Source organism: Heliangelus exortis, chromosome 27 (genome assembly GCF_036169615.1).
Source record: "Heliangelus exortis chromosome 27, bHelExo1.hap1, whole genome shotgun sequence".
Taxonomy (NCBI): Eukaryota; Metazoa; Chordata; class Aves; order Apodiformes; family Trochilidae; genus Heliangelus; species Heliangelus exortis.
This window is the reverse complement of record NC_092448.1, coordinates 1,718,032-1,740,988: the sequence shown is the minus strand read 5'-3', so window position 1 is coordinate 1,740,988 and position 22,957 is coordinate 1,718,032. Positions and strand designations below refer to the sequence as shown.

Below are 22,957 nucleotides of genomic sequence, written 5' to 3'. Positions count from 1 at the left end.
CCCCTCAAATGGAAGCCAAAAAAGATATCCACTTTTTTCCTTCATATAATCAGATTCTGTTCTCTGAAGGGCCCATCCTTATTCAAGCAGTACAGAACATAAAATTCATGGGGGGTGGGGGGAGTTGCCATTCACTGAAGAAAAGCAGGAGATTATTAAAGTCTGGCAAAAAGGCTGGCTGTTAAAGTACAACTAATAATTAAAAAAAACATTAATTCCATGTTACTCTCGGAATGCCCAAGAGAAATTAAGACAGAGGGAGGGTTAAAGGAACCTTCCTCACAAATATGCCATCTCAGGAGTACAGACATTATGCTGGCCAGATGTAGAAGAGAAAATTTTGGAGGAAAATGCATCAGAAAAAAAAATAGTCTCTTATTACCATTTCAAAAAGCATGTACCTACCTTTCCAGTTCATTTTGTAGGCATCTTCTCTTTTTCACTTCCTCCAGATACAGCTGTTCGTATTTTTGTATTTGAACAATGTTCTCTCTCAGGGTGTACTTCTTACTTTCCAATTCCTGTTCAAGGCCTCCAATTCTGCAGAGCAGCAGCTTTCTCTCTGCATCATGGTCATGGGCTCTGCTCTGTTCCAGTCTGTCCTGGGAAGCTGCCTGCTCCTGAAGCAGGCAACACACTTTTACCCACCACAAAGAAAAAGGGAACTCTCCCACCCCTCAGCTGAACCTGCCCAATGTCAAGGGCACAGATTTACTTACTCCCTGAGGCACCTTTCCCTCAGCCTCAGCCCCCCTTTGTGGCTCCTGTGTTGAGCTGCGCTGGGCTTTGCCTCTCCAGCTGCTCCTGGTACTTGCTGTTGGTTTGCTCCTTTCTCCCGTCTCGTCCCTCCCTTTCTCCTTGAGTTCACCTCTTCCCAGCCTGTCTCCTTCCTCGCCCTGTCCCTGCCTTGTCCCTTCCATTCTCCTGTGCCCCACAGCACTCCGTAAGGAGGCTGATCTGCTCCCTGAGGCACCTGTGCCTCCTCACTCCCCTTAACAGCTGAGGCAGAACCCAGGAGCTACCACAGGCAAGAATTCTTTCCATTCAGAAAGAATCCCTCCCTCTCAGTACTGTTATTCATCAAAGCTGCTAATGAAGAAACACTGTCCTTGTAGGACAGGGCATAGAGAAAAGGGTTCCTCCAAGAAGGAATCCCCCCCCCCTGCCACTTTGCCCTAGGGAAAGAATAACAGAGAACACTTTCAGAAGCCCCTCTCCTGGATCATGGCCAGGATTACAGAATCATACAATTCTCACATTTGGAAAAGACCTCTAAGATCACCAAGTCCAAACAAAGTTTAAAGGTTCAAAGGCCCCACAGCAATCGGCTTACAGGCTGAGGAGCTCACTACAGGGGCAGTTTATGAGCAGCTTACCAGGGATGAGCCTTGCAGAAGGGCTTCAATTCTCCTACTTTGCTGCTGGACTGTGCCTTCCAGTCTAGCACTTTCAGCTTCAAGGCTTAAACAGAAATATAGGTCTTATTACAGAAATCTACCAGAGCACCAATTCTTAAAGAACAACAGGGAAAGGACAAACAAAAGCATCTTCAAACCCATTTGTTAACTTCCTGTGATGCAACAAAGCTGTCTTGTGGTTTTCACACAACCCCAGACAGCAACAGACACCTTGGTTCACTGTGCTACTCTCTTACCACTGCACGCGTTCCTCCAGGTGTTTCATTGCAGTAATCCTCTCAGAAGATGCTAACAGGAGGCCTTCCAGTCTCTGGAAAGAATCTCTTACTTCCCTTTCCTTATTCTCCAGAGCAGTCTTCAAGTCACGAATACAACGCTCACACTGAAGATGTTGTTCTTCCAACTCCTGCAGCTGTGAAAGCAGAGGAAGATTCCACAGCAGTCAGCTGAGCTTTTATGGACAGGATTGCACTGCTGCTGAAGAGCTCAGGGACTGCCTCTGAATGATGATCTCTGAACAATGCCTCTGAACAATGATCTGAACGAGGGGATCAGGTGCACCCTCAGTCAGTTTGCAAATGACACCAAATTGGTGAGAGAGTTGATCTGATGAGCCAGGGAAGCTCTGCAGAGGACCTGGACAGGCTGGATCGATGTGCTGAGGCCGACAATATGAGATTCAACAAGTGCAAGGAAAAATGTTTTCACCAAAAAGATTGTCAGCCACTGGAACCAGCTGCCCAGGGAAGGGGTTGAGTCACAGTCTCTACAGAGACTTCAAAGATGTGGAGATGTGGTGCTGAGGGACAGGAGTAAGTGGTGGGCTTAGTAGGGCTGAGATAACAGTTGGACTTGATCTTAAAGGTCTTTTCCAACCAAAACAGTTCTATGATTCTCTGTTACTGGTGGGAGGTGTGAGCATAAAGAAGCCCAACTGCAGCACTCCCTTATTTCTACTGTCCTTCAGAAATCAGACAAACTGCTGGGCCAAACTACATGTAGTAAGTGATAGACACGTCAGTCTCTTTTGCAGAGCCACATAAAAACCTTTGACCATGTCAAAGACAAAGATACCAAGCTTGTAAAACAGTGCAAGTCCTCCACACATCATCCTATATATCATGTTGAAGCTTATTCTAGGATTCTAGGACAAGTTTGTGTACCTTGGATTTACCCTCTCCCAATTCCTTCTGCAAGCCCAGCTTGGCTTCCTCCAGGTTCCTGCTGCAGCGCATAGTGAGGTCAAGCGAAGCTTCTGCCATGGACAGCTTTTTCAGAGCATCAGCAAGCTCCAGTTGCAGCTCTCTGATCTTGCACTAATGAAATGGTAACATGAGCATGAAGACAGTTATAAGAACATGAATTCTGCCTTTAGCTTATTTTATTATACAATTAAACCCGTCCTGAACTCAAAAGGTAGGAAAACTTCGCCTGCCATCAGCAGCCAAACACTGAGCACATCCAGACTACCAACAGCTCTTCAGGAGGATTTCTAATAAATAAAAAAAGCCTCAAGTATTACTCTTCTTGAACAATACACAAGCATACACTGAATCATATATTTTTTTAAACAAAACTCAATGAAACCTGTTGTGATCTAAGTGCCACAGTCTGACTGCAGATATTACCCTGGTGACTAGAGGCAGGACATTGTATAAGGTCCTTGGTTCTACTTCTCCATTATACAACTATCATGAAATGAAAACGTAGATCTGAAAGCTCTTTTGACAAACATTTTAAGTATATGTTGAAACATATCCTCCTGCAGTTTTCTTACCAAGTTCATTTCAGAGTAACAACTGCCTCCATACTGACAGGTTGGCTTTCAAAAACAGGGATAGTCCATCCATTCAGCCACCCACCCACCCAACTACCATCTTCAGAAGAAACCTTTTATTTTGGTACTAAGAATACAAAGCAAATCACAGGGTAAAATGACTGACAGCACTGCTGGACTTCTTTCCCCTCTTCCTTCTAAAAGAAATTAAATCATTGGTCTGCCTGGGGCTGGTAGAAGACTCAGTAGAGCAGAGCACACCTTTTCCTAGGCGCACACGTAACAATGCCTTCTGCCGTTACATATAGCTTTTGAAACTGTCCTCCTATTCCTCATTCCAAGTCCCTGTCCTTATTCTCTCCCACCTCTTTTCATGATCAAAACCATCTACATGCAGAAAGCGGACTTGGTTTGTGCACAGAAACTTAGGCCAGTGCTCTGCAGAGGAGCAGGTTTCCTACTCGTGTGCACTGTGCGTTTGCAGAAAGACACTTTAATTGAGGTCCTAATGAGTCTTCTGTGCAGTTATTTGTCTTTCACAGAGCCACAAAGAACAAACAAATTTAAATATTGCTACACACCATAAAATAGAGAAGAGAAAGCTTAGGTCAGTGCCTGAAGTTGACTTTCTGAGGAACAGGCAGGCCCCTTAGAAGCCCCAAAACTCAGAAATTAACACCAAAATACTGCTAATAGTCTCAAGCATTAGCTAATAGTCTATGCTTTACCTCTAATTCTACTTTGTCGATCTCACATTTAAAGACTTGTTTTCTTAACAGATTGCAGTTTTCATATAACTCCTTGTTTCTCTCTTGCGCCAGAGAAACTTTCTGCTCAGCATAAGCACTGAGCTTCTTGAAATTGCCCATAAAGCAACTGTCCTGAGCAACAGTCACTACATTTTCTTTGATGAGCTGCTGCTTCTTCCTATCTTCCAGTTTCAGCTGGAGTAACAGGTTTTGCCTCTGGAGCTGGGCCAATCGTTCCTGCGTGGACAGAATCATAGAACCAGAGAAGCATTAAGGTTGGAAAAGACCTCTAGGATCTTCAAGTCCAACTGGGAAACCAACACCACCATGCCACTAAGTGCAAGTAATTTGCTCCACTCTCCCTTGAGCTGTTACAGAAGACTCCAGACCTCTGTGTCTGGCCCTGTTCTGTATGCCCAACACCAAAAGGATGCCTGCCTTAATCCCATCATCAATAACCACCGAAAAAAACCTTTTCGAACATCTCTTAACATGGCCAAACACATGCATGTTTTGCTAAGGCAGGGAAAGCATCAGAAAGCTCACCAAAATTCAAGACTTTTTTTGCCTGATCTTTCTCTTCCAAAGAGGAAGACCAGGCATGTTTCATCAAACAGATCAGCACATTACAGACAAATCTTCCCCTTCACATGCATTTTGCATGGGAAAAGATGCATTGACTGCATTGTTTGTCTGCATACCACAACAAGAACAGCAATGGCAAAAAACTGAAGCAAACCAGATGGAAACAAAGCAGCAGAACAGCATCATGACAAGGATTTTACCTCATCGTAATAAGACGATATCCAGCTTCACTTCAGACTCTAACACAGTCTTCCTCCACAGGACTCTCCCTTCAGCATTATCCACTTCCTGGTTTCTTTGCCATAGTTTTTAATACAATTTAACAGTTCAGACTCTAATTAAAAATATTTGGCTTTACCTACCTGCATCACAGAGTTTTCAATGCTATCCTTGAAAACTTCTTTTTCAGCTGATAATGATATATGGGAGGTACGTCCTGAATGCTCACCTACAGAGAAAGAAAGATTTTTATAAAAGACAGGACATGATACTACTTATTTAGGCCTAGAGTGTACCTTTAATAGTTGAGAAAAAAGTCTGAACACAAAATAACACATCCTCTCAAATTTATGAGCTCTTGGAGAGAAGAATTTTATCACAACAGCAACTTAATATATACTGGTGGAAATTTCTTTCTTCCGTGGCATTTTACTTTTTAAGGTAAAAAGGAAAGTTGCTGATTAAATGGCCAAAAAATACACCACTACTGTTTCTCAGAGGTGCACGATCCCTCTTAGAAACACTGTGCACCAGAAATAAATAGCTGCATTTTTACAGCAATTTCTCTATGTCTTGTGCACAGAAAAAAAACGAAAAACAAACCCCAAAGGTTCAACGTATTTAAAGGCTCCATCTATACTGCATACATGAACAAAACTGTCATTACACATGACAGCTTGGAAAGACTACTTCATTCAAACTACTACTTCACAGCAGTCTCAGCCTTCCTCAGGAGGGGAAGAGAGAGCACTGCGACTCATTTCTCCACTCCTGTGACTCAAGACAGGACTCAGGGAAATGGCAGGAAGATGAATCAGGGGAGGTTTTGATTACATATCAGAAAAAACTTTGGCACCCAGAGGATAGCTGAGCAATGGAAGAAGCTCCCCAGGGATGTGGTCACAGCACCAAAGCTGCCTCAGCTCAAGAAGCATTTGGACGAAGCTTTCCACACGGTGTTTATTCTGGGGGTGCCCATGCCCACAGGGACAGGAGTAGGAATTCATGGGTCCCTTCCAGATAAGAAGAGTCTAGGATCCTATTTCCTAACTCAGTTCTCTCACCAGTGATGGCTCCGGAGGCTGCCTTGGGGACTTGAAAGCCATCATTACAATGAGCGTTCTTCACACTTTCAGCAGCTGCAGGGATTTGCAAGTCACAATATCCTCCCTCCTCCTGCTTCTTCTGCTTTTCTCCCTCTTCTGGTAACTCTTCCTAAAAGAGATCAAGTGAAAGAAGATACAAAAAGGGCAGAAGCAAGCATCTTCTCTGCCTTGCACTGACTACTTGAAAAAGGCTTTTCTTGTGCAAGGCCAAGGGGAAACTTGGCTGAGCTTGCTTTTACAAAGCCTTCAGCTTTTCCATGGAAATCCGCAGCAGCAGAAAGAAATGCCTCCTGTCCTCAGTCTCAGCCCCGCCTCTGCACAGCCCCCGAGAAGCACTCCCTCACGCCAGCCCAGCTTCATTTCAGCTACAGCAAGCTCTCAGGTGCTCCTGGATCTCCCTCCTACCCTCCCCAGCCCCACCACAGCAACCTCCCTGTCCCTCACACAAAGTACCTCAGCATCCCAGGGACAATTCTCGTCTTCCTTCTCCTTTCCTCGCGCAGCTGCCAGGGCACCTACACACCAGGGAAGAAGAGAGGCTTTGCTATCGCTTCCCACTGGACAGCACGTTCCATAGAAACACCACCCAAACCTCCTCACAGCTAACAGCGCTCAAATCACCCAGAAACAACGCTCCTTTTCGAGTGCTACAGGCAAAGATCTCTTCCTTGGGAAGGGAGGTGTTCCCCTGTACCTTCCCAGAAGCCAGATGCCCAAGCACTGCCTTTCAAAAAGCACTAGAGCCTCACAGCTACAAATATTCCCTCAAGACCCCCCTTTCTATTTCAGGGATGAACATCTGAATCTCTTCTCTAGCAGATGAACGCAAGGCTCGGTCTGGCTGGCTCCCTGGCCTGATCAGACTACTCGCAGGCCTCTCCTTTAAGCCACCCCATTAGGCCAAAGTCATGAAGGGTGCACTTGGGGGATGGATGATGCGCACGCTCCCTCTCTCAGACACGGTGTGCAGCAGCAGTACCTCGCTGCATTTTTACAGCAATTTCTCTATGTGCTCTGCACAGAAAAACACAAAAATCAAAAACTGCTCCCTCATTCATTGCACAAGACATGGACGGCTGAATGAGAGACAGGCGTGTGAAACCTGCAGAAACAAACCCAAACCTCCATGTTTCACTCGTCCTGTTGGAAAATGGGATTTCACCTTTTCCTGGTGGCCAGGGAACACCACAGAAGGTACCACAGAGACTGTCCTAAATTATCAGTATCCCGATGCTTGGGGTAAGCAAACACTTAGCTCCTATACAAGTAACCTCCGCAACTTGGAGAGCAACATCTTCCTTCCCTCCAAGAGTGATGCCCAGTTTTTGTAGAAGGGTCCATGTCCCTTCTTACTATCGCTGCCATGTGGCCAGGTAACTTGAACCAGCGAGTCCCGCCCTCCCTGAGCATACAGTTCTAGGAGTGCCAGCTGGGAGGGGTGGCCAGATGGAATGCATGAGAAGCAGCTGGGCAGACATCACACTCCTTTGCAGCATCCCTTCAGAACACAAAAGAGCTCCAGAGAGCAGAGCTTGGTGCAGACAGGCGCCCCCAGAGTGCTGGCAATCTGCACATTGGCCGCTCAGGTGGCAACGATGCCTCCTGAAACCAGAGAAGTCCAGATACACCAGTGTGCTGGCAGTTCCTACTGCTCCTAGAAGCCTCCCTCCCCAGAGCAAAGCAGGGGTGGGCAGACAGCCAGCACTGCTCCTACACTCTTTCCATACAAGTGTGTTTACTGCAGCTCTTCTGTCCCTTTGTGGATGTTCATTCAGCTCACACACTGCAACAGCCATGCAGGTTCCTACCACACAGCACCTGAGTGCAGCAGCTTCTGCCAGGCCCCCTGTGGAACTTGTGCCACAGCTTCAGTTCTCAGAAAAGGAATTGAAGGGACCAAAAGCTGCTTTCCTACTCTGTCAGTGGGCACCAGGATTCACAGCCGAGGGAAACATTTGCTGTCTCAGAAGACAATCACCACTTTTGTTCATTTCCTATTCATAGAGAAAAAAACCTGCATCCCTGTCTCCTAGCTCACTTCTCTCACCAGTGATGACTCCGGAGGCTGCCTTGGGGACTCGAGCTCCAACATTCCAAACACTGCTCTTAACAATCCAAGGAGCTGTAACTTTTCTCTCGTCACCTCTGCCTCCCTCCTCCTGCTTCTTCTGCTTTTCTCCCTCTTCTGGTAACTTTTCCTAAAAGAGATCAAGTGAAAGAAGATACAAAAAGGGCAGAAGCAAGCATCTTCTCTGCCTTGCACTGACTACTTGAAAAAGGCTTTTCTTGTGCAAGGCCAAGGGGAAACTTGGCTGAGCTTGCTTTTACAAAGCCTTCAGCTTTTCCATGGAAATCCGCAGCAGCAGAAAGAAATGCCTCCTGTCCTCAGTCTCAGCCCCGCCTCTGCACAGCCCCCGAGAAGCACTCCCTCACGCCAGCCCAGCTTCATTTCAGCTACAGCAAGCTCTCAGGTGCTCCTGGATCTCCCTCCTACCCTCCCCAGCCCCACCACAGCAACCTCCCTGTCCCTCACACAAAGTACCTCAGCATCCCAGGGACAATTCTCGTCTTCCTTCTCCTTTCCTCACGCAGCTGCCAGGGCACCTACACACCAGGGAAGAAGAGAGGCTTTGCTATCGCTTCCCACTGGACAGCACGTTCCATAGAAACACCACCCAAACCTCCTCACAGCTAACAGCGCTCAAATCACCCAGAAACAACGCTCCTTTTCGAGTGCTACAGGCAAAGATCTCTTCCTTGGGAAGGGAGGTGTTCCCCTGTACCTTCCCAGAAGCCAGACGCCCAAGCACTGCCTTTCAAAAAGCACTAGAGCCTCACAGCTACAAATATTCCCTCAAGACCCCCCTTTCTATTTCAGGGATGAACATCTGAATCTCTTCTCTAGCAGATGAACGCAAGGCTCGGTCTGGCTGGCTCCCTGGCCTGATCAGACTACTCGCAGGCCTCTCCTTTAAGCCACCCCATTAGGCCAAAGTCATGAAGGGTGCACTTGGGGGATGGATGATGCGCACGCTCCCTCTCTCAGACACGGTGTGCAGCAGCAGTACCTCGCTGCATTTTTACAGCAATTTCTCTATGTGCTCTGCACAGAAAAACACAAAAATCAAAAACTGCTCCCTCATTCATTGCACAAGACATGGACGGCTGAATGAGAGACAGGCGTGTGAAACCTGCAGAAACAAACCCAAACCTCCATGTTTCACTCGTCCTGTTGGAAAATGGGATTTCACCTTTTCCTGGTGGCCAGGGAACACCACAGAAGGTAACACAGAGACTGTCCTAAATTATCAGTATCCCGATGCTTGGGGTAAGCAAACACTTAGCTCCTATACAAGTAACCTCCGCAACTTGGAGAGCAACATCTTCCTTCCCTCCAAGAGTGATGCCCAGTTTTTGTAGAAGGGTCCATGTCCCTTCTTACTATCGCTGCCATGTGGCCAGGTAACTTGAACCAGCGAGTCCCGCCCTCCCTGAGCATACAGTTCTAGGAGTGCCAGCTGGGAGGGGTGGCCAGATGGAATGCATGAGAAGCAGCTGGGCAGACATCACACTCCTTTGCAGCATCCCTTCAGAACACAAAAGAGCTCCAGAGAGCAGAGCTTGGTGCAGACAGGCGCCCCCAGAGTGCTGGCAATCTGCACATTGGCCGCTCAGGTGGCAACGATGCCTCCTGAAACCAGAGAAGTCCAGATACACCAGTGTGCTGGCAGTTCCTACTGCTCCTAGAAGCCTCCCTCCCCAGAGCAAAGCAGGGGTGGGCAGACAGCCAGCACTGCTCCTACACTCTTTCCATACAAGTGTGTTTACTGCAGCTCTTCTGTCCCTTTGTGGATGTTCATTCAGCTCACACACTGCAACAGCCATGCAGGTTCCTACCACACAGCACCTGAGTGCAGCAGCTTCTGCCAGGCCCCCTGTGGAACTTGTGCCACAGCTTCAGTTCTCAGAAAAGGAATTGAAGGGACCAAAAGCTGCTTTCCTACTCTGTCAGTGGGCACCAGGATTCACAGCCGAGGGAAACATTTGCTGTCTCAGAAGACAATCACCACTTTTGTTCATTTCCTATTCATAGAGAAAAAAACCTGCATCCCTGTCTCCTAGCTCACTTCTCTCACCAGTGATGACTCCGGAGGCTGCCTTGGGGACTCGAGCTCCAACATTCCAAACACTGCTCTTAACAATCCAAGGAGCTGTAACTTTTCTCTCGTCACCTCTGCCTCCCTCCTCCTGCTTCTTCTGCTTTTCTCCCTCTTCTGGTAACTTTTCCTAAAAGAGATCAAGTGAAAGAAGATACAAAAAGGGCAGAAGCAAGCATCTTCTCTGCCTTGCACTGACTACTTGAAAAAGGCTTTTCTTGTGCAAGGCCAAGGGGAAACTTGGCTGAGTTTGCTTTTACAAAGCCTTCAGCTTTTCCATGGAAATCCGCAGCAGCAGAAAGAAATGCCTCCTGTCCTCAGTCTCAGCCCCGCCTCTGCACAGCCCCCGAGAAGCACTCCCTCACGCCAGCCCAGCTTCATTTCAGCTACAGCAAGCTCTCAGGTGCTCCTGGATCTCCCTCCTACCCTCCCCAGCCCCACCACAGCAACCTCCCTGTCCCTCACACAAAGTACCTCAGCATCCCAGGGACAATTCTCGTCTTCCTTCTCCTTTCCTCGCGCAGCTGCCAGGGCACCTACACACCAGGGAAGAAGAGAGGCTTTGCTATCGCTTCCCACTGGACAGCACGTTCCATAGAAACACCACCCAAACCTCCTCACAGCTAACAGCGCTCAAATCACCCAGAAACAACGCTCCTTTTCGAGTGCTACAGGCAAAGATCTCTTCCTTGGGAAGGGAGGTGTTCCCCTGTACCTTCCCAGAAGCCAGACGCCCAAGCACTGCCTTTCAAAAAGCACTAGAGCCTCACAGCTACAAATATTCCCTCAAGACCCCCCTTTCTATTTCAGGGATGAACATCTGAATCTCTTCTCTAGCAGATGAACGCAAGGCTCGGTCTGGCTGGCTCCCTGGCCTGATCAGACTACTCGCAGGCCTCTCCTTTAAGCCACCCCATTAGGCCAATGTCATGAAGGATGCCAAAGGCTCTGGAAGGGATGACTTATGAGAAAGGGCTGAGGTCACTTGGATTGTTCAGTCTGCAGAAAAGGAGGCTGAGGGGTGACTTCAGTGCAGTCTCAGCCTTCCTCAGGAGGGGAAGAGAGAGCACTGCGACTCCTTTCTCCACTCCTGTGACTCAAGACAGGACTCAGGGAAATGGCAGGAAGATGAATCAGGGGAGGTTTTGATTACATATCAGAAAAAACTTTGGCACCCAGAGGATAGCTGAGCAATGGAAGAAGCTCCCCAGGGATGTGGTCACAGCACCAAAGCTGCCTGAGCTCAAGAAGCATTTGGACGAAGCTTTCCACACGGTGTTTATTCTGGGGGTGCCCATGCCCACAGGGACAGGAGTAGGAATTCATGGGTCCCTTCCAGATAAGAAGAGTCTAGGATCCTATTTCCTAACTCAGTTCTCTCACCAGTGATGGCTCCGGAGGCTGCCTTGGGGACTTGAAAGCCATCATTACAATGAGCGTTCTTCACACTTTCAGCAGCTGCAGGGATTTGCAGGTCACAATTTCCTCCCTCCTCCTGCTTCTTCTGCTTTTCTCCCTCTTCTGGTAACTCTTCCTAAAAGAGATCAAGTGAAAGAAGATACAAAAAGGGCAGAAGCAAGCATCTTCTCTGCCTTGCACTGACTACTTGAAAAAGGCTTTTCTTGTGCAAGGCCAAGGGGAAACTTGGCTGAGCTTGCTTTTACAAAGCCTTCAGCTTTTCCATGGAAATCCGCAGCAGCAGAAAGAAATGCCTCCTGTCCTCAGTCTCAGCCCCGCCTCTGCACAGCCCCCGAGAAGCACTCCCTCACGCCAGCCCAGCTTCATTTCAGCTACAGCAAGCTCTCAGGTGCTCCTGGATCTCCCTCCTACCCTCCCCAGCCCCACCACAGCAACCTCCCTGTCCCTCACACAAAGTACCTCAGCATCCCAGGGACAATTCTCGTCTTCCTTCTCCTTTCCTCGCGCAGCTGCCAGGGCACCTACACACCAGGGAAGAAGAGAGGCTTTGCTATCGCTTCCCACTGGACAGCACGTTCCATAGAAACACCACCCAAACCTCCTCACAGCTAACAGCGCTCAAATCACCCAGAAACAACGCTCCTTTTCGAGTGCTACAGGCAAAGATCTCTTCCTTGGGAAGGGAGGTGTTCCCCTGTACCTTCCCAGAAGCCAGATGCCCAAGCACTGCCTTTCAAAAAGCACTAGAGCCTCACAGCTACAAATATTCCCTCAAGACCCCCCTTTCTATTTCAGGGATGAACATCTGAATCTCTTCTCTAGCAGATGAACGCAAGGCTCGGTCTGGCTGGCTCCCTGGCCTGATCAGACTACTCGCAGGCCTCTCCTTTAAGCCACCCCATTAGGCCAAAGTCATGAAGGGTGCACTTGGGGGATGGATGATGCGCACGCTCCCTCTCTCAGACACGGTGTGCAGCAGCAGTACCTCGCTGCATTTTTACAGCAATTTCTCTATGTGCTCTGCACAGAAAAACACAAAAATCAAAAACTGCTCCCTCATTCATTGCACAAGACATGGACGGCTGAATGAGAGACAGGCGTGTGAAACCTGCAGAAACAAACCCAAACCTCCATGTTTCACTCGTCCTGTTGGAAAATGGGATTTCACCTTTTCCTGGTGGCCAGGGAACACCACAGAAGGTACCACAGAGACTGTCCTAAATTATCAGTATCCCGATGCTTGGGGTAAGCAAACACTTAGCTCCTATACAAGTAACCTCCGCAACTTGGAGAGCAACATCTTCCTTCCCTCCAAGAGTGATGCCCAGTTTTTGTAGAAGGGTCCATGTCCCTTCTTACTATCGCTGCCATGTGGCCAGGTAACTTGAACCAGCGAGTCCCGCCCTCCCTGAGCATACAGTTCTAGGAGTGCCAGCTGGGAGGGGTGGCCAGATGGAATGCATGAGAAGCAGCTGGGCAGACATCACACTCCTTTGCAGCATCCCTTCAGAACACAAAAGAGCTCCAGAGAGCAGAGCTTGGTGCAGACAGGCGCCCCCAGAGTGCTGGCAATCTGCACATTGGCCGCTCAGGTGGCAACGATGCCTCCTGAAACCAGAGAAGTCCAGATACACCAGTGTGCTGGCAGTTCCTACTGCTCCTAGAAGCCTCCCTCCCCAGAGCAAAGCAGGGGTGGGCAGACAGCCAGCACTGCTCCTACACTCTTTCCATACAAGTGTGTTTACTGCAGCTCTTCTGTCCCTTTGTGGATGTTCATTCAGCTCACACACTGCAACAGCCATGCAGGTTCCTACCACACAGCACCTGAGTGCAGCAGCTTCTGCCAGGCCCCCTGTGGAACTTGTGCCACAGCTTCAGTTCTCAGAAAAGGAATTGAAGGGACCAAAAGCTGCTTTCCTACTCTGTCAGTGGGCACCAGGATTCACAGCCGAGGGAAACATTTGCTGTCTCAGAAGACAATCACCACTTTTGTTCATTTCCTATTCATAGAGAAAAAAACCTGCATCCCTGTCTCCTAGCTCACTTCTCTCACCAGTGATGACTCCGGAGGCTGCCTTGGGGACTCGAGCTCCAACATTCCAAACACTGCTCTTAACAATCCAAGGAGCTGTAACTTTTCTCTCGTCACCTCTGCCTCCCTCCTCCTGCTTCTTCTGCTTTTCTCCCTCTTCTGGTAACTTTTCCTAAAAGAGATCAAGTGAAAGAAGATACAAAAAGGGCAGAAGCAAGCATCTTCTCTGCCTTGCACTGACTACTTGAAAAAGGCTTTTCTTGTGCAAGGCCAAGGGGAAACTTGGCTGAGTTTGCTTTTACAAAGCCTTCAGCTTTTCCATGGAAATCCGCAGCAGCAGAAAGAAATGCCTCCTGTCCTCAGTCTCAGCCCCGCCTCTGCACAGCCCCCGAGAAGCACTCCCTCACGCCAGCCCAGCTTCATTTCAGCTACAGCAAGCTCTCAGGTGCTCCTGGATCTCCCTCCTACCCTCCCCAGCCCCACCACAGCAACCTCCCTGTCCCTCACACAAAGTACCTCAGCATCCCAGGGACAATTCTCGTCTTCCTTCTCCTTTCCTCGCGCAGCTGCCAGGGCACCTACACACCAGGGAAGAAGAGAGGCTTTGCTATCGCTTCCCACTGGACAGCACGTTCCATAGAAACACCACCCAAACCTCCTCACAGCTAACAGCGCTCAAATCACCCAGAAACAACGCTCCTTTTCGAGTGCTACAGGCAAAGATCTCTTCCTTGGGAAGGGAGGTGTTCCCCTGTACCTTCCCAGAAGCCAGACGCCCAAGCACTGCCTTTCAAAAAGCACTAGAGCCTCACAGCTACAAATATTCCCTCAAGACCCCCCTTTCTATTTCAGGGATGAACATCTGAATCTCTTCTCTAGCAGATGAACGCAAGGCTCGGTCTGGCTGGCTCCCTGGCCTGATCAGACTACTCGCAGGCCTCTCCTTTAAGCCACCCCATTAGGCCAATGTCATGAAGGATGCCAAAGGCTCTGGAAGGGATGACTTATGAGAAAGGGCTGAGGTCACTTGGATTGTTCAGTCTGCAGAAAAGGAGGCTGAGGGGTGACTTCAGTGCAGTCTCAGCCTTCCTCAGGAGGGGAAGAGAGAGCACTGCGACTCCTTTCTCCACTCCTGTGACTCAAGACAGGACTCAGGGAAATGGCAGGAAGATGAATCAGGGGAGGTTTTGATTACATATCAGAAAAAACTTTGGCACCCAGAGGATAGCTGAGCAATGGAAGAAGCTCCCCAGGGATGTGGTCACAGCACCAAAGCTGCCTCAGCTCAAGAAGCATTTGGACGAAGCTTTCCACACGGTGTTTATTCTGGGGGTGCCCATGCCCACAGGGACAGGAGTAGGAATTCATGGGTCCCTTCCAGATAAGAAGAGTCTAGGATCCTATTTCCTAACTCAGTTCTCTCACCAGTGATGGCTCCGGAGGCTGCCTTGGGGACTTGAAAGCCATCATTACAGTGAGTGTTCTTCACACTTTCAGCAGCTGCAGGGATTTGCAAGTCACAATTTCCTCCCTCCTCCTGCTTCTTCTGCTTTTCTCCCTCTTCTGGTAACTCTTCCTAAAAGAGATCAAGTGAAAGAAGATACAAAAAGGGCAGAAGCAAGCATCTTCTCTGCCTTGCACTGACTACTTGAAAAAGGCTTTTCTTGTGCAAGGCCAAGGGGAAACCTGGCTGAGCTTGCTTTTACAAGGCCTTCAGCTTTCCCATGGAAATCCGCAGCAGCAGAAAGAAATGCCTCCTGTCCTCAGTCTCAGCCCCGCCTCTGCACAGCCCCTGAGAAGCACTCCCTCACGCCAGCCCAGCTTCATTTCAGCTACAGCAAGCTCTCAGGTGCTCCTGGATCTCCCTCCTACCCTCCCTAGCCCCACCACAGCAACCTCCCTGTCCCTCACACAAAGTACCTGAGAATCACACAGAGATCTCCATTGACATTCGTCAGCTTTCTCCTTCTGGAGAACTTCTATGTCTTCCTGGAAACCTACACACCAGGGAAGAAGGGTGAGATACAGTGGTTTTAGTTCTCTCTGCTACGCCCTTTTTTTTTTTTTTTGGAGGTTTTCTTTATTCTCTATGGACTTCCATTTCTAGAATAATCATATTGGCTTAAATGACATATGACAAGTAAACTAGAATGTGTGTGAATAAAAGGAGTTATTTATTTGTATTGCAATTTGCATCTTGCCAGACTACTCACAGAAGAGGAGTCACTGGGAATATCTGGAAAATGAGCCATCTAAGGGATGAGCAGGAGAGAGGAAGGATTGGCCAGTGACAGAGGCTTAGGAGGTGATTAATATCTTTATTTTGACTTTATGGCTTTTTTATTTCTTAAGTGAAAAATGCTTTGTTTTCAAATCTTACTTCTCTAACTTTCTATAGTAAGAAAAGACAAAACAGCTACTTAGCAAGTCTACTTTTGCAGAGCAGGTCATCATGCAACCTTTTCCAGGCAGCTTACCAGCTTTCCCGTACTTCAGGGCAATGTTACATAACTCAAACAAGTTTGGCTTCTGCTGCTTCTTTACCTAAAGATTTATTTTAGGAAAAAATATTTAATCTATAAACGCCCTAATAGTCACAACAATAAACATTGTTTTCACATCAAATGTTGAACAGGAAATATAATCAGGTTGTCTTTTTCATAGTGCTTAGGTGCTGCGTTTATCTTATACTTGTAACTACACAAACACTCCTCACACACCCCATTCAGTGAGTATTCCACCCCAAAAGCCCCTGCAGGCATCCTTCTGCAAAGCGGTTCCAAAACTATCTTTACATGCATAACAGTTTCACTCATCTGATTTTTATCTTTCTATTAGTAAAATTCAGCTCTCACACTTTCAGAATGCTTACTTGCAAAGGTGCAGAATGCAAGGCACTGTTACCATCACCAGACAATGCATAAACCAGCCTCTGCAAGTACACTTACCACAGTATACCTAAATTACAGTATCACAGCAGAAAAGTGCATAATTTCTATTTAAATCGATGCAAGAAAATGAGATCATGTTAAAACTACAGATGCTGGCTGGCATCTCCAGCATTAGTGAGTGGGTTCTCCAGCATTAGTGAGTGGGTTTAACTACCACACTCAAGTTCCCCATCACTACAGAATCCCACCGCAATAGATGCTGATCCAAATGAACAAGAAGAAATAAAATAATGTGAGTGTGTACCTATGACTTTTGGCCCCAAACCACAAATCTACTGCTTGCTCTGCCACAGCTACAGGTCTTTTTGCAAAAACTGACAGCAGGCCAGAGATAGATTCTAAGGAGAAAACAATGCTGCCTGGAACTGCAGTTTCTTTCAATCCCAGAGAAAACTTGCCTTCAAGAGATTTATTTTTAAAGGACACTTTTCCTGTAAATGCACCATACCTTAGGGCTAGACCAGATTGATTCTTCAGAACCACTCCAAGTGTCATCATTCCCCTCCTCGTCAGAGCTCCTTCAAAAACAAAGCAAAATGAGTGCTATGTCTCTAAAATCACCCCTCAAGCAAGTGGTAGGGGTTTGTAAAGTCTCACCTTACTGAGCCTCCTTCAAAAAGGTCATCTGTGGCTGTTCAAAGGTTAAATGACATGCTGACATTAGATTTGGCAAGCTAACAATTAAACAGTACACACAAACATTTAACATGGACAACTCTACAGCTCATACAGAATGAAACTGGCCACAACTTTACCCAAATGGATGTGGTGACTACTGCAAGAGTCACACCTGAGTGTCGGTGCACAGATGCACCTCTGTGCCTCCTGGAACACTCTGTGTGGCACCTGTGGAGGCAGCTCCCTGTGTTATATTATTTAGCATACAAATCACTATCCACCTTCTCTACCCATCCTGCTCAGTAACACCTGATATTTCAAGCCAACAAATGCTGGGGTTCTCTTATTTCAGGTACCCAACACCCAATTCCCTGGTGACAGGGCTGTAACATTTGTCTCAGCAGGAGGGAGTGCTGCTTCTCTTGATTTGACCACAAGCACATGGAATGGATGTGGCACAAGGACTCCGCCCCAAAATATACACTTCATAGGACCTCAGAAAGTCTCTCAAGATCACCCCAGCTTACCCTCTTAACACTCTGTTGCTGCAGCACAGCAAAAGGACTCTCATGATGTGCTTTGCAGTGCCAGCCAGACTGCACTGTTAATGCCAAGAAATGCTCCTTGAACACTCTCTGCTGTCCATTTGCCACACAGTTCTGATATAGCATACTTAAAAAAGCTGAAACAGGTCCCAACCTAAAGTTCATTTATATTAAAAAATTAATTCTCTAGGATTCTTCTAGGGCTGTGTGCGCTCCTAAGCATAGTTTGGATTTTAAACACTCACTGAAGGAGCTGGGTGTTTGATCACAAAGCAATGTAATTGCTTTCCTGGATCACAAGGTAGTACACATTTTCTGAAGTTTATTTCTAAAAAATTACTGAGGGTGGGAAAAAAAGCATCATTTCTGTTGTAAATCAAACGATGCTGCAGAAGATACAGTACACACAGGCACTGTTGCTTTGCTGAGACAATTTTTCCTCACTGTATCTCTACTGCACCTCAGTACAGCAAACACCTGTAACTGATGCTGAGAAGTAAGATGACTCCAGTGCAGGTGAAACTCTTCATATTAAAACAGAGACACAGCAACTCAGTGAATATCAACAAGACATGTACCTTTCTGCTAACTCATCTCTCGTGTCCCCATCTACAGAAAGATGAACAACTACTCAGAAAGAACCTCCTGCTTTTGCTGTTGGATTTCACCACCTGAATGGCTATCTCCAGGTAAAAGTACACACCTGAAAACAAAACCATTCTCTCCTAGTTCCTTCCCTGTTCCTTTCTTTCTCTCTGAAGGAACACCCTGACAGGCAGAGGCAACAATCCTGGCAGTGGACATGGAGCACACAAATCACAACTGCCCTTACAGTTAAAGCCTGACAAGGCCAAAAAGTAACAAATCAGCACATTCACAAAGCTTCTTGTGCTGCTCCTCCTGACGCCTGCACTGAAGTCACCAGGGAGCACAGTCAGTGCTGACAAACCACCTCAAGAAAAGGCCACAGGCATTTTCCTCTTGAGCTCCTCCATTGTTAAGGATCCTACCTCCTCTGTCCACAGCAGGTGCACCCCACATAGATGGAGCAGCTCCTGCCTGCTCAGGACTGGTAACTATGGTGATATCTTCTGTATCACACGCAGGAGCTTCTCCTGTGTTCTCCAGGTCTGTTTTTATTTCCAGCTCTCCTGCAGCTCTTGCCCGCTCGGGAATTCGAAGTATGTTGAGTATGTTGTCACCCTGAGCATCCTCTGCAGGAGCTTCTGCTGTGCCCTCCACTTTTGCCAGATATTGACTCAGACTGCACAGAGAAAGAGAGGAAATAAAGCTGGTAAAAAGAACCACATCCTGGCATACACCATTCGGCACAACAGTTAACACCAACTTATTATCCACCCTACACATATTCATACAAATTCTCAGCATTCTCCTCAGTATTTGTTAAGGGTAATACACGCAGAACTCGCTGCTCTTACCCTAGAGATGCACATTCACACCTTCCAAGTTATTAGCTTCTGCTTGGAACATTTTTTCAGTCTGCCTTTTAGGCACACATAACCACCTGAGAGAAGGAACCCCCACAGCTACAAAGCTGTGCATCAGAGCAATGAAGGGCTCTCAGTCAGATCTCCACTGAAACAAAAGGCTGGTGGTTCCTGGGCACTGCAGTGCAAGTCAGCAAGGACAATGGTGCTGGGCTGGGCAGAGGCTTTACATGCATGTCAGCTTGCCAAGTTCCTCCTCTGGCTACAGACACTTTAGAGAGGTCCTACTGGGCAGACAGCTGCTCAGCAACAACACTTGAAAGATTCTCTAACAGAGAATCCAGGGCAGAAATTTTCCTCAGCTTCCAAATTATCACTAGACAGTGTCTCAGTTCAGTAGTCCAGGCTAGCCAAACACCAAGTGACAGAATTGCTCTGGTACCCCCCTCCACCCTCCCAAGGGAAGATAAAAGGGGAATAGGGAAGAGAGACTTGAAGGTTTGAAAATAAGACCAGAACAGCTTTGCTCAAAGAGGAAGAGACAGGAACACTTGGGATGAGGAGCAAATATCTGCAAGTCTATACAAAAGCCCATCTCCATGGTCACAGTTCTAAGTGTCCCAGGGTCCCTTGCAGCAGGGCTGACTCAGGAGAGGGGTCTCCAGCTGCCCCCAGCACCTGATGGATTTGGATCTTGCCGAGCACAGGCGAGCTGATGACAGAACAGGAGCCTCTGCCCAAGAGCTCCCAGTGCAGCCCAGCAGCAGGGAAGAAGGGAGCAGGCAGGGACCAGGCTGCCCATCCTCTGGGCTTTGAGAGAGGGTGGCAGGAGACAGGAGGGAATCCTGAGCCCTGCCTCTTCCACCCCTCACGGGTCCCTCAGGGTGCTACAGACCCTCTCTCTCGGGCCCCCCATTGGTACCAGAAAATCAGCCTGGGCCCAAAAACCAGAACACACAGCAACCACACCCATCAGAAGACATCACTGAGCACACTTTCAACACAGCTCTAAACACCCCATTAAACCTTGGTGCTGCCACCAACAACATTCAAAAGCCACATTAATAACTGACCACTTATTCTAATCATAAAGTTCAAAGTTTACCTCCAGTACCCATGAAGATCAGCATAATCCTCAGCTATCCTCCCATCAGCGTCTTCATGGGAAATATTGGCACCATAAGAAAGGAGAACTTTGACCAAATTCAGCTGCCCAACAGAAGCAGCAATCATGAGTGGGGTTCTGAAAGATTCAAAACATCCTATGAAATGGATCAGAAGCCACTGTTTTACACAGACACTGTCATTAGTTTCATTCCTGCTTGCTCTCAGAAAAAGTCTTTTCCCCATTACTTCACAATGAACAAAAGAAAAAGCAGGTTCCATTAAAAGCAATAACATGGGAGAGGGAATCAAAACAACTGTGTGGTCAGACAGAGCTGCCACATGTAAAACACTTCAGTGCACACGAGGTTGCTGTGCAGGAGGTGGTTTCTCAAACTGAGGCAGTGCTGCCAGGCTCATGACACATCTCCTGCGAGACAATGCTTCCTGGACATCCCCAATGCAGAAAGCAGCCCCTGAGGTACCAAAGCAACCAAACTCAGACTGCTTTCACAAGACGTACAGAAACAGCTCCTTCCACGTGCCCCCCTGCTTTTGGTCAGAGCACATTCCCATGCTTCTCAGCAATCCAACAGAAAGAATACCAAAGGGACACATTTGGATAAACCCCTTGCCTTTGATGCTGGTCTCGAGCATGCACGTCAACTCCTGCTTTCAGGAGAATTTCTACTATCTCTTCCTGACCTTCAGAGACAGCAAGAGCTAGTGGGGTAAAGCCCTCCTGAAAAGTCAGAGAAATACATCATGTTAATCATCAAAATAAAAAAAAAAAATCTGTAAAAGAAATATTGATGCCACTTTCTGAAAGGACTTGCTGAAGAAATATAAATATTTACCTTATTCTTGACACGATGATCGACAAAATGCCTGAGTAAAAGCCCCACGAGGTTTTTATTATGAGCCTGGATGGCCAGATGGAGGGCAGTGTGGCCATCGGTGTCGGTGAGATTTGGGTCGGCACCGTGCTCTAGCAGAAAAGACACACAGTCTTCTTGATGAAACTGTACTGCCTGGGAACAACAAACAAAAAAAAAGAAAGCCTTGCAAAAGTTGCATTTCCCTCCATCACAGCTCGCCCAGCTTCTGACCACTGGGAAAGAAGAGCACCTGCAAAGATGATCAGACAGGTGCCTGTTCCACTCCAAATCCAACAGGCGTTTTTCCGCACAGGTCTGCACACAGAGTCCTGCCAGACACCTCTCCTTTCATGCACAGTCAATAAGCCCCTCTTTAAAGAGCAGAACTTCTCTCACTCACCGTCATCAGGGGTGTTCTCCTGAGACTGTCAGCAGCATCCAACTGGCAGCGGTGCCTTACTAGAAATGTGACGACCTCTGTGTGGCCGTTCGCACACGCCAGATGGAGAGGTGTCCTGAGAATTAAACATGTGAGCTTAACACTGACACACAAGGAAAGAACCAAAGCTGTGGCACCACCCAGCCCAGGGGACCCTGCCCAGACCCTGCTGCTCCTGCTGCTGCTGCAACCCCGCACACATCACCCACAGGGCAGGAGAGACCTGGGGAGGCCTCAGGAACTGCAAGAGAACCCTGCAGGGAGAGCAGGGCCAAGCAGCAGCCCAGCACCTCCAGGGGCACTGGCGCCCACCCAGCAGCTCCCAGCTGGAAAGCTGGGAAAAGCTCTCGAGTTCCCCCTCCCAGCTGACAGGGCACATCTTGCTTTGCAAGCAATCAGCTCCAAGGGGATCCCACACAAACCCTGCAGGGGGGATGCTCCCGCATGCCACCCGAGGTGTCCCAGCAGCGGCCACAGCCCCTCACCGATTCTCCCTGTCGCGGCGGTCGATGCCCCAAATCTCAACCCACCAGTGCCAGCGCCTCAGCCAGGCCAGGTGGCCGCAGGCAGCTGCGCGGTGCAGCCTGTCCAGACCTTGCTGCTGAGGCTCAGGGGCACTGGTGCCGGCAGTAGCAGCAGTACAGGGCTGACCAGGAGCGCTGCCAGAGTGGGGAAGCTTCTGCTTCTTCTTTAAGAGCCCCATCCCAGGAGCTCTGGGAGCTGCGGCACGGGAACAGCCCCGCTGGAGCAGCGGGAGGCAGCCGGCCGAGCTGGGGGGGGTTAGGGAAGGGGGTCAGGACAAGGGAAGGGCAAAGGCAGGGTCAGGGGATGTAGAAGAAAGGCAGGGATGAGGTGGGAGCAAGGCGCAAACCAACGGCGAGGAGCAGGAGCAGCCAGAGAGGCAGAGACCAGCGGAGCTCAGCACAGGAGGTGCCGCTGCGAGAGCCTCGCCACCAACGGCAGCGCCGCTCGGGAGCGTCACGCGGCAACGGCATGAGCGGGGCTGAACCACCTCGGGGGAGGGGGGGAGGTTCAGGGGCAGAACCACTTCGGGGGGAAGGGGGGCAGGGGCCGAAGGAAGGGAAAAGGCTCCTTTAATCCTTAAACCTTGCATTGCTGTAAGCCTCAGTATTCATTCATTGCCACTACAGGGTGACAATGGTCCTTTAAGTACCTGAGAGAAGCTGAGAAACTCTCCCCCACCTCTATGAGTCATACAAAGTGGAAAATTCTGAGGAGAGGCTTTTTCATAATCAACTAAAATGAGGAGCTAGAGGGGGTAAAAAAATAACTCTTCCTGTGTGGATGGTGCCCAGCTGGCTGTACTTAGGATTCTCAGAGCTAGGCAGTGACCCTCTTTATTGGTGTGCGGTGGCTTTTGTTATCAAATACTGTGCTGAATGCAGTGAGCTCTTCACCACGAGCTTATCCCATCTTTTCAGTCTGCACAACCACTTATCTCTCACCACATCTTTAAATGGCAAACTAGCTTGCTCTGACTGCACAGAGCTC

At 48.4% G+C, this 22,957-nt stretch overlaps 3 protein-coding genes across 11 annotated transcripts in view; all 3 read right to left on the bottom strand.

The window, feature by feature from the left end:
• Nucleotides 1-22,957, bottom strand: part of LOC139787602 (POTE ankyrin domain family member B-like) — a 247,762-nt gene that overhangs the window by 9,091 nt on the left and 215,714 nt on the right. For 8 of the 9 annotated variants that reach the window (XM_071726819.1, XM_071726827.1, XM_071726823.1 and 5 more), the window contains 3 exons: nucleotides 1,655-1,830; nucleotides 1,377-1,461; nucleotides 406-620 (listed from right to left, as the gene is read on the bottom strand). The exons of the other annotated variant lie outside the window; for it this stretch is intronic. In XM_071726819.1, coding sequence (XP_071582920.1) covers nucleotides 406-620; nucleotides 1,377-1,461; nucleotides 1,655-1,830 — 476 coding nt within the window. The remainder of the gene's footprint in view (nucleotides 1-405; nucleotides 621-1,376; nucleotides 1,462-1,654; nucleotides 1,831-22,957) is intronic. 9 annotated transcript variants of the gene reach the window in all.
• LOC139787633 (uncharacterized) lies at nucleotides 1,873-20,287 on the bottom strand. The gene is made up of 11 exons (XM_071726892.1): nucleotides 20,130-20,287; nucleotides 18,587-18,840; nucleotides 17,011-17,044; nucleotides 16,862-16,931; nucleotides 15,940-16,006; nucleotides 15,383-15,459; nucleotides 14,888-15,038; nucleotides 4,892-4,977; nucleotides 3,924-4,181; nucleotides 2,582-2,734; nucleotides 1,873-1,956 (listed from the first exon to the last, which is right to left on the bottom strand). The coding sequence occupies exons 1-11, from the start codon at nucleotides 20,255-20,257 to the stop codon at nucleotides 1,873-1,875; spliced, it is 1,362 nt and encodes a 453-aa protein (XP_071582993.1). The 5' UTR covers nucleotides 20,258-20,287.
• LOC139787813 (ankyrin repeat domain-containing protein 7-like) lies at nucleotides 20,678-22,410 on the bottom strand. The gene is made up of 4 exons (XM_071727146.1): nucleotides 21,931-22,410; nucleotides 21,407-21,521; nucleotides 20,986-21,159; nucleotides 20,678-20,870 (listed from the first exon to the last, which is right to left on the bottom strand). Exons 1-4 carry the CDS (start codon nucleotides 22,146-22,148, stop codon nucleotides 20,688-20,690), a joined length of 690 nt encoding a protein of 229 aa, XP_071583247.1. The 5' UTR covers nucleotides 22,149-22,410; the 3' UTR covers nucleotides 20,678-20,687.

What these genes read in the sequence shown, in the direction of transcription:
- LOC139787633 (XM_071726892.1), bottom strand. Translation starts at nt 20,257, where the DNA reads ATGATTGCTGCTTCTGTTGGGCAGCTGAATTTGGTCAAAGTTCTCCTT. An exon ending in CCTGAAGTACGGGAAAGCTG is followed by an intron (nt 15,460 to 15,939) that starts GTAAGCTGCCTG and finishes CCTGGTGTGTAG; the next exon opens with GTTTCCAGGAAGACATAGAA. An exon ending in TGGGAGAGGGTAAATCCAAG is followed by an intron (nt 1,957 to 2,581) that starts GTACACAAACTT and finishes CCCCTCGTTCAG; the next exon opens with ATCATTGTTCAGAGGCATTG.
- LOC139787813 (XM_071727146.1), bottom strand. Translation starts at nt 22,148, where the DNA reads ATGGGGCTCTTAAAGAAGAAGCAGAAGCTTCCCCACTCTGGCAGCGCT. An exon ending in GGAGAACACCCCTGATGACG is followed by an intron (nt 21,160 to 21,406) that starts GTGAGTGAGAGA and finishes TGTTGTTCCCAG; the next exon opens with GCAGTACAGTTTCATCAAGA. An exon ending in ATCATCGTGTCAAGAATAAG is followed by an intron (nt 20,871 to 20,985) that starts GTAAATATTTAT and finishes CTGACTTTTCAG; the next exon opens with GAGGGCTTTACCCCACTAGC.